General features: G+C 48.9%; 1 protein-coding gene across 3 annotated transcripts in view; it reads right to left on the reverse strand.

Moving 5' to 3' along the window:
- The window catches only part of ADD2 (adducin 2), a 77,518-nt gene that overhangs the window by 18,575 nt on the left and 46,039 nt on the right, over positions 1–12,904 (reverse strand). For 2 of the 3 annotated variants that reach the window (XM_083514231.1, XM_083514232.1), the window contains exons 2-6: positions 6,687–6,897; positions 5,462–5,597; positions 2,542–2,693; positions 1,196–1,276; positions 335–484 (exon numbers count right to left, since the gene is read on the reverse strand). In XM_083514231.1, coding sequence (XP_083370357.1) covers positions 335–484; positions 1,196–1,276; positions 2,542–2,693; positions 5,462–5,597; positions 6,687–6,869 — 702 coding nt within the window. In that variant the 5' untranslated portion in view covers positions 6,870–6,897. Of the gene's footprint in view, positions 1–334; positions 485–1,195; positions 1,277–2,541; positions 2,694–5,461; positions 5,598–6,686; positions 6,898–12,904 lie in introns of those variants that run through there. The other variant, XM_083514233.1, reaches the window with a different exon arrangement.

Below are 12,904 nucleotides of genomic sequence, written 5' to 3' on the forward strand. Positions count from 1 at the left end.
CTGATCCAGCAGGCGCTTCTGCTGTTCTTATTTGAATAAACTCAAAAGATGCCCTGGTTTACACGATGCCTTCCAGACAGCACTGTTGGGTTCCGTGTTGGGCATCCTGGATACTGTGAAACTGGGGTCCCCCTGACTATTCCTAAGACCTTCTCCCATTCAGAGTCTCCCAGAGTCTCTGCAGTGCACAAGGAGGGATGGAGAGGCCAAGCTGTTCCAAGCTTAATGCTCTTCTATAAATCAGCCTCGGAGCCAGCCCAAATGTCTGGGCAGGAGGCTCTGTCTGCTGTTTCTCGTTGCTCTGTCAGCAAGACGAATGGACAGCGTTCCTTACTGCCGCAGTGGCTGGCGTGTGCAGATGGATGATGCATCTCACGTCTGGTCTGGCTGCATAGATGGCAGAGTGCAGGCTGAACCTACGGGTATCCACTGGGAAGCTGGTGCTGCCTGCCTCCACCACCTCTCCCAGGATGTTCACTTTAACCTGCAGTGCAAAAGAAAAGGGGGAAGCACAGATGGGTGAGACGTTAGGGTGATGAATTGCACCCTAAAGGTGCTGCCTGGATGGCAGCTTCCTTTTGGGGATAGAGGGGGTAGGGGACACAGTCTTTCCCAAACCAGGTGGCAAGCTAGGTTGACATGTGCCATGATAAATACATTTTTGACAATATTCAAACCCTAACCCTCCCCCAAGGACAGACAATTCTTAACCTTACCCATTCTAAGAAGAAATATTTTCAGTCACAAGAGTGACAGGTACTTCCCATTTTAATTCAGACCCAGAGTGTGCCCTTTTATCAGAATTCTGCACTTTCTCATTTTACCCCCTCTCAATTCACACCCGGCCCCAGAAATCCTTTGCACATCAGACAGCAAAATATGAAACAGAGACCTCACCCATCCTAGCCTCTCTGCAGTTGGTGATTCCTTGGGTTTATAAGGCTTACATTGCCTTCCCCAACCTCCAGGTATTTTAGTCTCCAATTCCTATCAGCTGACCAAGTCATTTGCCCTCCATGATGCCAAGGGAACTGGGGGCGAAGACTCCGCCCCATGCCTCCCATGATGTGTTGTCTGACCCTCAAGGGAGATGTTGTGCTTATTTATTAATAATGCCTTAAGCATGAAGATGCTCAAACCCTCAAGTTAGCTAGTTTTGGCAATGGAGAGAGGAAGAGGGGTCTTGTGTGCTCACCAGGCTAGAAGCTGTAACTTCAGGACAGGAAAGGCCCACAGGGCAAATCAGGAAGTGGTCCTGTTCTTTGCTGACTCTCAGCTGTGAAAGGAAGACCAGAAGAGAATGGTGAGCTCGTCTTCATTTCCTTGGGCTCCTGTGGCCTCCTTCTTCCCTAGGGAAATTAAGGTCAGAAGGCTCTTCCATTCATTCCGTTATTTCCCCCTGAGTCTTCATCCACCTTTAAGACACCGTTTATTTCTGCCATTTCTGACTATAAGATCCCAGGATGGCTTTTGACAATATAATTTACCGTTATAAAAACAGATAAAACAATTGCAGGTATAAAAACAAGTAAAACTGTTCCAGTCAGCTCAGAACAGTGTAAATTGTGCCAAAGAGGTGGGTCCCACAAAACAAAAAACAAAGCAAAACACACCCTAACTGCAAAGGGTGCCAGTATCTGGTGAAACCTAGACAATGAAGATGGTAGAACACCTCTTTGGGGAGGGAGGTCCACAGTTCAGTGGCTACCGCAGGGGAAGTCCTCTCCTGAGCTGCCATTTCCTGGGCGGGACATCCAAGAGGGTCAGCAGAGATGGAGACCATCTTTCAGATATTTGGGGCCTAAGCCACTCAGGGCTTTAAATACTGTTACACGTCACCACAGTCTCTGAGTGTTGAAAGACTGACTCCAGGGGTTCCAGGCACTTACGTTCCTTGGAATGAAGGTCAGCAGAGACTGTGGTGTCTTTAGGATGTATGATTTCATTTACAAACATCTAGAACCTGAGCATAAGATGGAGGGGCTCACAGCACTTACACCCCAACAGATCTTGCTTCTCTATTAGTCACGGCTTTGGATCCAGCACAGAGCAAGCTGGTCCCTGTGTCTCCAGCTTCCAGCCTGCTTCCAGCTCAGCCCTGTCACACACACTCTGGCTATTGTTTTCTTACCTAGAAGCTGGATGAGGGGCGTGGAGGAAAGAGGCAGCTTAGCGTGGAGGGCCACCTCACTTAGTTGTAGCTTTTACACCCTAGCTCTTTCTTTTGGGACAGTTAAGGTCACTGTCTTAAAAAGAAACTTGTCTGACCAGTTCAGCAACCACCTGTTCGATTTTAACCCTCGCTGGGTACAGGAGCCCAAGAATTAGAAGGGACTCAGGGCATCATCCAAACTGACCCCACCAAACACACAACAATATCATTGCAAGGACCTTCTTGGGCCTGGAAACAAACTGGCGCACCGTTGCCTTGAGCCAAAGGGGATAAAGTGGGTATTGACCAAGAAAAAGGAGATTTCAAGGCGTCTTGTTTCCTGGCCCTGAGCAAAGTGGGTGGTGGGTGGCAGGGAAGGGATCCCTCACCGTGACGCAGGTGCTGCTGAGCTGCGCCCAGCCATAGAGGTCCAGCAGCCGGTAGACGCTGCTGACTTTGCAGCGCATGAGCCTCTCCCCTTTGGCGAAGGACGTCGAGTCAATGCCCTGGAGGTCATTGATGGGGGTCACCGTGGAGAGGTCTGTGGGAGAGAAAGCGCACAGGAGGGGTCAGCTGGTTAAACAAACACAATCAAGGCATCACTGGAGCTGGGTGAGACGGTCCATTTCCATGTTCCACCCATGGCTCTGGAAAAGCACATTGCCTCTCACTTTCCTCCACTCCTTGTGGATGATTTAATTTTCTATTTGAAACAGAGGCGGGGAACCTATTTGACACCACAGGACACATTCTTATCCAGATAGGCCTTGCAGACCAAATTTGACAGGTGGGTGGGAAACTGCTTGATGTCACAGTGACGCCAGATTCAAGGTGCCTTGAAGTTCTGAAATCAGGACTTCAAAGCACCATTTAAGGTACTGCTGTAATGAAGACCCCCTCCTGGCTTTAGCAAACGATTATGAATCCGGAAGAACATATGAAGAGCCTGCAGGATCAGGCCAATGGCCCATCTAGTCCAGCATCCTGTTCTCCCATTGCTGCCTCTGACCATGAAAGCAGGGCAGAACCATTGTGGCTCATAGTGATCATTGTGGCTCATAGCGATATGGCTTTGCCCTGGCCTCTTTTAAAGCCATGCAAGTTGGTGGCCATCACTGCCTCCTGTGGGAGTGAGTTCCATAGTTTAACTCTGTGCGGTGTGAAGGAGGACTTTCCTTTATCTGTCTTGAAGGGGCTGGCATCCGATGGCCTGCTAAAATGGAGGGGGAACACTTCAATTTAGCCGGTGACTTGACGCAAGTGACTTTCTGAATCAGGAAAGCGTTTGCATGGAATCTGGTCAAACTGAGCTCAACCCCACCCCACTGGTCAGCTGGTGGGCAAGGAGTTACAGGTGAAACTTGGAAAATTAGAATATCGTGGAAAAGTTCATTATTTCAGTAATTCAACTTAAAAGGTGAAACTAATATATGAGATAGACTCATGACATGCAAAGCAAGATATGTCAAGCCTTTATTTGTTATAATTGTACAGCTGATGAAAACCCCAAATTAACAATCTTAGAAAATTACTGCCTCAGTGCGGCGTGGCATGGATTTTGCATCTCATTTGGAAACCAAGGACCCAGAGTCTGGAGGAAGAATGGGGAGGCACACAATGCCAGATGCTTGAAGTCCAGTGTGAAGTTTCCACAGTCTGTGTTGATTTGGGGAGCCATGTCATCAGCTGGTATTGGTCCACTGTGCCTCATTAAGTCCAGGGTCAATGCAGCTGTATACCAGGGGACTTTGGAGCACTTCATGCTTCCTTCCGCAGACGAGCTTTATGGGGATGCTGACTTCATTTTCCAGCAGGACTTGGCACCTGCCCACATTGCCCAAAGTACCAAAACCTGGTTCAATGCCCATGGGATTGCTGTGCTTGAATGGCCAGCAAACTCGCCTGACCTGAACCCCATAGAGAATCTATGGGGCATTGCCAAGAGAAAGATGAGAGATATGAGACTGAGCAATGCAGAAGAGCTGAAGGCTGCTATTGAAGCACCCTGGTCTTCCATAACACCTCAGCAGTGCCACAGGCTGATAGCACCCGTGCCATGCCGCATTGAGGCAGTAATTGATGCAAAAGGGGCCCAAACCAAGTACTGAGTACATATGCATGCTTCTACTTCTCAGAGGTCCAATATTGCTCTATTTGCAGTCCTTGTTTTGCTGATTTCATTTAATATTCTAATTTTCTGAGATTGTTAATTTGGGGTTTTCATCAGCTGTACGCCATGATCATCACAATTGTAGCAAATAAAGGCTTGACATATCTCACTTTGCATGTCATGAGTCTATCTCGTATATTAGTTTCACCTTTTAAGTTGAATTACTGAAATAAATGAACTTTCCCACGATATTCTAATTTTCTGAGTTTCACCTGTAAATCCTGCTGCTTTGGTTACAGGCACCTGTTCCTGGCTGTAAACAGGCATGAGCAGCCAATGCAGGATTTAATCCTGACCTTCTGGCCCATCAGCTGACCTTACAACCATTTGGCTAGGCCAAACCATCACTTCCTCCTACCATTTCAGGAGAAAGACCCTCCCTCACTGGCCGTCAAGTATCTCAAGGGACAGGATGGAGAGAGAGGAAGGCGGTCAGGAATTGTGGCTGGGATGGGGGTAGCTGCAGAACGAAGAGCTGGATCCCTTTTGGGGCTGGCGGCTCATGTGCCAGGTGGGTGGGGGTTCTGCAGAAGTGAATGCTGAGAGCAATGCGCGGGTCTGCCAAATTCAAAACAAGGTTGAAAAGTGGGGGGGGGGGGAGGCGTCCCATGAGGCGGCCAGGCCAAGGTGCAGTGTGGGGTAAAAGGCTGAGCACAGCGAGGCCTTGCTGGAGTCACTGGGGCCGCATTCACACCATACATTTAAACCACTGTGACACCACTTTAAACAGTCACAGCTTCCCCCAAAAACCTTCTGGGAGCTGTAGTTTGTTAAGGGTGCTGAGCATTGTTAGGAGACCCCTTCCCTATTCCCCTCCCAGAGCTACCGTTCTCCATGGAGAGGGGCTGATTATTAGACCGCTCTAGGCCTTGTAGTTCTGGGAGGGGAATAGGGGTCTCTTCACAACGCTCAGCCCCATATATATTCTTTGGGGGAAGCCGTACGTGTTCAAAAAGTGGTATGACATTCCTTCAGATGTAATGGTGTGAATGACACCTGTGTGGTGGCCAGGAGGCTTGTGTTGATGTGAGGCACAGGCAGATTTGTAGGCAAGAGGAGGGAGGGGGGAGGAAAGGGGCTCAGGAGACGGAGAAGGTGCTTTGGCACCAGACCCATTCATACAAGGGATGCCAACTTACTCAAGGGCGAAGGCGGGAAGACGGAAGGGGCAGTGCTGGCCATGAAGTCTGCAATCTGCCGGAGGGCCCAGATATTGGAGTTGTTTCCTTTCTTCATTTGCTCCTGGATGAGGCTCTCCAGCTCCTCCCTGAAAGACTGGGGTGGGGGAAACCCACAGAGACCCTGAATGATCCAGGCTGCAGCAGCTCTGAGTCCTCCTCCTCTGTCCCCTTCAAACTCTGACATTCGTTTGCTCAAGAATGACCACTTTATTCATTTGGATATTCAGGAACCAGAGAGAGACCCTTTCATCTGCCCAGGAAGACTCTCTGGCTGGTCCGAGAGTGGTCTGTCTTACAATAAAGGGAGACTTCATTGTAAAACCACTGCAGGGCAGACCCATCCATGAGAAGTGGTGCCACTGTTGTTTGGGCAAGATCTTGTGAGATCTCACCCACGTCCCGCAAGATCTCGCCAGAACCAACCTCTGCTCAGCTAGGTAAGGGATGCTTTGGTGGCAGGGCAGCGTAGCATTTCCTGTTTCACCTCAAATGGTGCAATGGGATGAATCATCCCTGAACCACTGAAGGACTCTGGATTCAATCACAGTAATGGCTTTCTATCCCACTGCAGCTGTTAATTAACTTCACAGCGCTGGGATCATTGTTAATCTTTAAGGTACCCACATAATTTGGGGAAATGAGAAGTGGAATTGTAACATTTATTGGTTTCCATAGCCGTGTGTGTGGTAAAGGGGGGGGGGCTTTCCTATTGCCAGGAGTCAGAAACCCTTATTGATCAACTGCAAATCACTCAGAAGATCAGCTAGTAGACCCAAATATGCACAGGTCCTGAATCAAGCACAGGAGGAAAGTTTGAACAAAAGAATTACTTTGATAAAATGCATATTTTGTTATGTGCAAATGGCTTTAGATCCTATTAGGTCCATAAATTACCATATAGCATATATTCAACACAAAAAAACAGTGACAATTTGTTGTTGACAAAGGACAGGTGGACATATAAAGGGCCCCAATACCTTCAGTAGCTTAGGGCCTCATCAAACCTAAATCTGGCCCTGCCTGTAGCCCAGAGCAGGTCATGTGGCCCTGCCTCAAGGTCAGACATGCTCACCGGCTCAAGCTGAGCCCTGCTGTTCCTGAGGGGAATGGCTCTTGCCTTGCTGCACAATGTCCCCCCACCCTGTCAAATCTGGCTTGCGCCATTGAGGTGGGTGATACTCACAGGGCTTTGCAGAATCATGGTGACCCTTTTCTTCTGCTCCATCAGGTTGAAGTCTTGGCGCAGGTCGGCAGCCATGTTCCTGATGCGCAGGTACTCAGGGTCATCTTCTGCGAACCGGTCGAAGTAATGCTGGCTTTGGGTGGGGAGGGAGGAGACCTCCTCGGGGATGGTCTCGCTGCTCATTTTGGATGTTCTAGTCTACTTTGGGGGCCTGCACAAACAAAGATGGAAAGGCCATTTGCATCCTCTCTCTCTAGAATCCTAGAACCATAGAAGTGCAGAGCTGGAAGGGACTCCCAAGGGTCATCTAGTCCAAGCCCCTGCAATGCAGGAATCACAGTTGAACAATCCCTGACAGATGGCCATCCAACCTCTGTTTAAAAACCTCCAGCAAAGGAGAGTCCATCACCCTCCAACTGCCAAACAGCTCTTGCCCTCAGAAAGTTCTTCCTTGTGTTTAGTTGGAATCTCCTTCCGTGTCATTTGAATCCTACCCTCTGGAGCAGCAAAAACCAGGCTTGTTCTATCTTCCATGTGGCACAGCCCTTCGGATATTTGAAGGTGGCTATGATGCCATCCACACTTCCCTTTGTCCCACAATTTCTTCCATTGCTCCGTGACTCCAAGGCACAAGTCCAAGAGGTTTTCCCTTTGTCCTGCCTCTTTCCCCGAGAAAACCCACTGTTTACCGCTGAATCGGAAAGGAAGTCAACCCACAGGAAACCTGATTGATGAGCCCAGGCTAACCATACCCAGCTCTCTCCCAAGGCTTTGTTTCCAGACCCCTCATCATCTTGGTCACCCTCCTCCGCACACCTTCCAGCTCTAATATCAACACAGCAATGTTAAGAAATTGCCCAAGCCTCCTTTCCCAGAATCCAGCACTTTAATGTCAGAACGCACCTCTTGACAATGCTTGAGGGGGTTTATATACTTCTAGGATCACAGGGGGGAGTGGGCAGGGTGTGTGTGTGTGGGGGAGCTGCAGGCTGAATCACAAACAACTGCAGCTTTATCGGGATATCAGGCTGACAGAAAGCCCCGGTGTAAATTACACATTGCAGCAAATCTTCTCTGTTCATTATTGCTAAAAACGTTTAATTACAACCAAGGAGCCCAGATGGCATGTGGCTTGAAGGCAAAAGCACGTGAGTCTCTTACTTCCAGCAAGAAGAGTAGGCAGGAAACCTAAAGAGACCTGAAAGTGTTACTCATCTGGTTGCCTGTGGCGAGGAAGAATCTTCTCCAGGGGACCAAGCCTAACAAAAAGCCACAAATTACTTACTTAAAGTATATGTGATCAGGGAGGAAGAGAACATTATTTGCACGGTTGTAATGCTCTTATTGCGGGTGGCACTGTGGGTTAAACCACAGAGCCTAGGACTTGCCGATCAGAAGGTCGGCAGTTCGAATCCCCTCGACGGGGTGAGCTCCCATTGTTCGGTCCCTGCTCCTGCCAACCTAGCAGTTCGAAAGCACGTCAAGGTGCAAGTAGATAAATAGGTACCGCTCCGGTGGGAAGGTAAACGGCATTTCCGTGTGCTGCTCTGGTTCGCCAGAAGCGCCTTAGTCATGCTGGCTACATGACCTGGAAGCTGTCTGCAGACAAACGCCGGCTCCCTCGGCCAATAAAGTGAGATGAGCGCTGCAACCCCAGAGTCGTCCACGACTGGACCTAATGGTCAGGGGTCCCTTTACCTTTAATGCTCTTATTGCACTACTTACAAGCAGCTGGACCAGCCTAAGTGTTTGGTGCCACATATGATTCTCCCTCCCAGCAGAGCATCCAGCACAATCATCCCCCCCCCCCATGTCTGTGAAGGCTGCTAGAAGGATATGCTGTTCCCTTGTGTGTACTAGGTCAGACTTGCTCCCTTCCCTTCTGCCATCCCTCATGGCATCCGTAATCTGCCAGCTGAGAGGGCCTGCTTCCCTTGGTCTCATGGTATGGCCAGCCCCTGACAAACAGGGCTGCAAGCAGGAAAGGTGTGTTTTACTTATTTATTTCAGAAAATTTATACACTGCTTGACTGTAAAAAAAACCAAAACCAAAAACATTGTTATTAAGAAGACTTAACTGTGTTTATGCACTGAAAATCAATGAACAAAATATGAAGAATTAACAGCAAAAATGCAAGACATTCAAAAAGTTGACATAACAGCAGACTAAAACGAGATCGAAACCTGTATGAACTTTCCAAATGTCTGACCAAGAAGGTTTTAGCAAGTGCTGAGAAGAGTTCAGTGAAGGAGCCTGACTGCTGTCAAGAGGCAGGGAGTTTCAGAGTGTAGCTGCTACTGCTGCTGCACTAAAAGATTGGTTCCATACAAATGTGGAAGGGGTCTTATGTGACACCTGTAACAGAGCCAGTCCCGCCAATCGAAGCTGTCAGGTGGGCGTATATGGGCGAGGCAATCTCACAGGTAAACTGGTCCCAAGCTATTATACTAATATATACTTTCTCTCTCTCTCTCTCTCTCTCTCTCTCTCTCTCTCTCTCTCTCTCTCTCTCCACACTAATAGTAACACTACGAACTTTGCCCAGAAGCAAACTGGCAGCCAGTGCAAGACCCTGTGCTGACAAGGCCTTATGTAGCACATCCCCTGCCAGACAGGACTATGGAGCAGAATTTCATTCCTTGGGCCTCTGAGTTTGCATGTGTGTGTGTTTGGGGCACATCTCTCACGCTCACTCGTCTAAATATTTGAACACATGCTGCCTGTTAGCATTGATGTATGGAAGTAATAGTGCCACTGTATTCTGCTCTGGTCAGACCTCACCTAGAGTACTGTGTCCAGTTCTGGGCACCACAATTCAAGAAGGACACTGACAAACTGGAACGTGTCCAGAGGAGGGCAACCAAAATGGTCAAAGGCCTGGAAACTATGCCTTATGAGGAACGGCTAAGGGAGCTGGGCATGTTTAGCCTGGAGAAGAGGAGGTTAAGGGGTGATATGATAGCCACGTTCAAATATATAAAAGGATGTCACATAGAGGAGGGAGAAAGGTTGTTTTCTGCTGCTCCAGAGAAGCGGACACGGAGCAATGGATCCAAACTACAAGAAAGAAGATTCCACCTAAACATTAGGAAGAACTTCCTGACAGTAAGAGCTGTTCGACCGTGGAATTTGCTGCCAAGGAGTGTGGTGGAGTCTCCCTACTTTGGAGGTCTTTAAGCAGAGGCTTGACAACCATATGTCAGGAGTGCTCTGATGGTGTTTCCTGCTTGGCAGGGGGTTGGACTCGATGGCCCTTGTGGTCTCTTCCAACTCTATGATTCTATGATTCTATGACCAAAAACCCAACACACACTGTGTTCACACAACATTCCTTTCTAGAATCAAGGGAGGCAGAGTGCTTGTTTTCCCCACGTAGTTTGTTCACAATCCAGATATATTGCACATTATTCTTGCCCCAGAAGACTGCTTCCTAAGAAACTGGTTTCTTTTTTAATATAAGAACTCAGCTCGATTCTGCATTACCCTGCAGCACATCCATTTGAAAACAGAGGAAGACAGGTGTAGGTGGTTTGGGCAATGGGTCTCTACCTCCACCCAATGATGTTGTGGGTGAGCATAAACCAAGATCACAACCCCCACTTCTTCTCTATTCACCTGGGGCAAATGGAAAAAGCAAGGATAGCCTCATCAAAGGGAGGATTTTTTTATTGCCTATCAACTCACCAAACCCAGCATTGTGGATGGCAGGATCTAGACTCAACCTGGATGGAGAACAGAACGCTGAGGATGAGCATGAACAATGCTGGACTGAGTAAAAAAATTACATTTTTGTGTGACAAACAAGTCACTGTGTACACAGCCGCAGTGTTGGGGAGTGTAATGCATTCGTGGGTAATCACAGAATTGTCGAGTTGGGAGGGATCCCAAGGGTCATATAGCCCAACCTCCTGCAGTCACAAATGTCGAGATTTGAAAAACACACATGGAAGAGGCTATTGAGAATTTAAAAGTAAGAGGCACGTATAATGAAAAGTTATGACTCTCCCGTGTGCTTTTCCGCCCTGCTTTGAACCCCCCAGCCTGGGTGCTCATGTCACTCCCCAGACTGGCACATTTGATGGGGGGGATCCTGAATTCAGACAACACTTTTGCTTTCTATTTCTCTCCAGTGTCAGCTTGTGTTTGGATGGAGACTGCTCTCGAACTTTGCAGAACAACCACTTCCTTTTCGCCTCTTACTCTTCCAAGGCAGTGCCATGTTAGCGTTGCCTGGTAACCCAGATGCACCAGGACTTAAAAATAAAGATCTGAGTAGGATTAAGAGAGGAGGGAAGCTGGAAAGGTCTTCCTGCCTTTCAGCCAGGCCCCAGTTGTGATGGGAAGGGGCACTATGGAAAAGGGGTTATATACATGATACATGATATCAGAGAAGTAAAAAAAAAATGCCTTGGGCAGGTCTGCTCACATGGTTTAGCCATCATCTAACTTTCATGCAAGGTTATTGCATGCTTGCAAAATAAACAAATAAATAAATAAAATCCCCCAGCATTAGAGCAAGCAGAACTACTAGAAATTTTCCCACAATAGGGGCCGGCAGGAGGAATTGTGTCTGCAAAACCCCTCTTTTGTGTCACCCTTGACACAGAGCTGCGCTTGCACATTCTTGTCGACCCAGATTGCTTTTAGCTGGCTGCCTGCCAGCCTCTCTGTCCTGCAAACAGCTCTTAGTCCGCACCGCAGGATGGTCACTAGTTTAAAGCTTGTCCTCACATGACTGCCTTATGAACTCAGACTGGACCCCATCTCCCTCCAGCAAGGTTTGGAGACTGGCGGTGTCAAAGGCCACCTCTGACTGTACTGTTCCAATGCCTGAGGAGAAGGAAGGCCTGTGTCCCCTGTGGGACTTGCCCTCTCCTGACACCTTTGCAGCCTTAAAGGGCTTAACAGGATATAATAATCTGAAAGGCTTGCAAATGGCTACAAGGTTACAGCTACACCCTGGTGCTTAGACCATGGATACTCCAAAACTGCAAAACTAAGCGGAGGCTAAATCTCATCATCACTGGGCTCCATTCTCTGCCCAATGACTAGCAGGGCCACAATGCAAGGAAAAATATGTAAATTGGCTTGATTTATGCTGATGGCAAGCTTCAGGAACATGTAGCCCTGACTGTAACTCGCTCAGCCTCCAGCTGCTTCTGGATGAGTGTGCAGTTGCTATACTGTATCCTGCTAAGTCATGTTTAACCGTGTGTTGTGCTTCATCGTGGTGATCAGCCTGTGCTCCATGACTGGCCATATGCAGAGGGCAAGGATGAGGGTGCCATCAAAGGCAGCAGCAGGAGACTGGCACTACCCAAAATGACAGCAAGGGTGAGGGTTGCCTTGCGCCACGTTGCCAGGATGAGGCAGACATGAGGGACCCAGATGAGGGCAACAGCAGGAGCTGAAGCATAAGCAGGGCACTGGTGCAAGACTTACTTCACCAGAGGAGCCTGTTCAAAGCTAGGAGGGAGCCCAAGCGCCCCTCTCCCTACCTCCACTGTCTCCTGAGTCTGTAGGTGGGCAAGGAGGGAATTAACAACATTGTTAGGAGAAGGAATGAGCCACTGTGCACCTGGTCAGCAGCCTGGAAGCACAGGTGGGGTATGCCTAAGGAAATGCTCACAGCTGTGGCTGGCCAAGCTAAGGTGGGGTTGGAAGCTCAGGGCAGGTGATCCCTGCACCTATGGCTGACTCAGATGGAAACCACCTTAATGGTAGTGCCCTATTTAAGGGGGAAAGAGACAAGCCCCAAGGGTTGCCACAACTCTCCAGGGTAGATGTGAGGAGGAGACCAAGGGGGTGATACAGGATGTCACAGCACAAAGGGGGACCAAGCGACCCAGGCTGGGTGAAGGGGCAGCAGAGGCAAGGGGAGCTGAGGGACTGTCACATGCGGAGAGGAAGCAAGGACAAAGAGGAGAGCAGCCAGATCCAGGACTGATGCCAGGGTGGGGGTGGCACTTTCTTGGACTTGACATGAGGCCACCTCCCTCTCAACGCTGCACCAAGCACCGACTGCGACAAGTTTCCACACAATGCAGCCTTAATCTTGGAATCTTCCATGTTTCCCCAGCATTGCTTCCACCTTCCCCATTTTGGGGGAGAGATGTGGAATTGCAGCCCCAAAGGTAGGGTTGAGGCATGGTAAGAGGTGCTGACATGTTGAGTTTGAGAGAGGTAAGAAGCAGGCGGCCATGGGGAAGAGGAGAAA

Source organism: Podarcis liolepis (assembly GCF_965112155.1).
Source record: "Podarcis liolepis genome assembly, chromosome: 7".
NCBI classification, from domain to species: domain Eukaryota; kingdom Metazoa; phylum Chordata; class Lepidosauria; order Squamata; family Lacertidae; genus Podarcis; species Podarcis liolepis.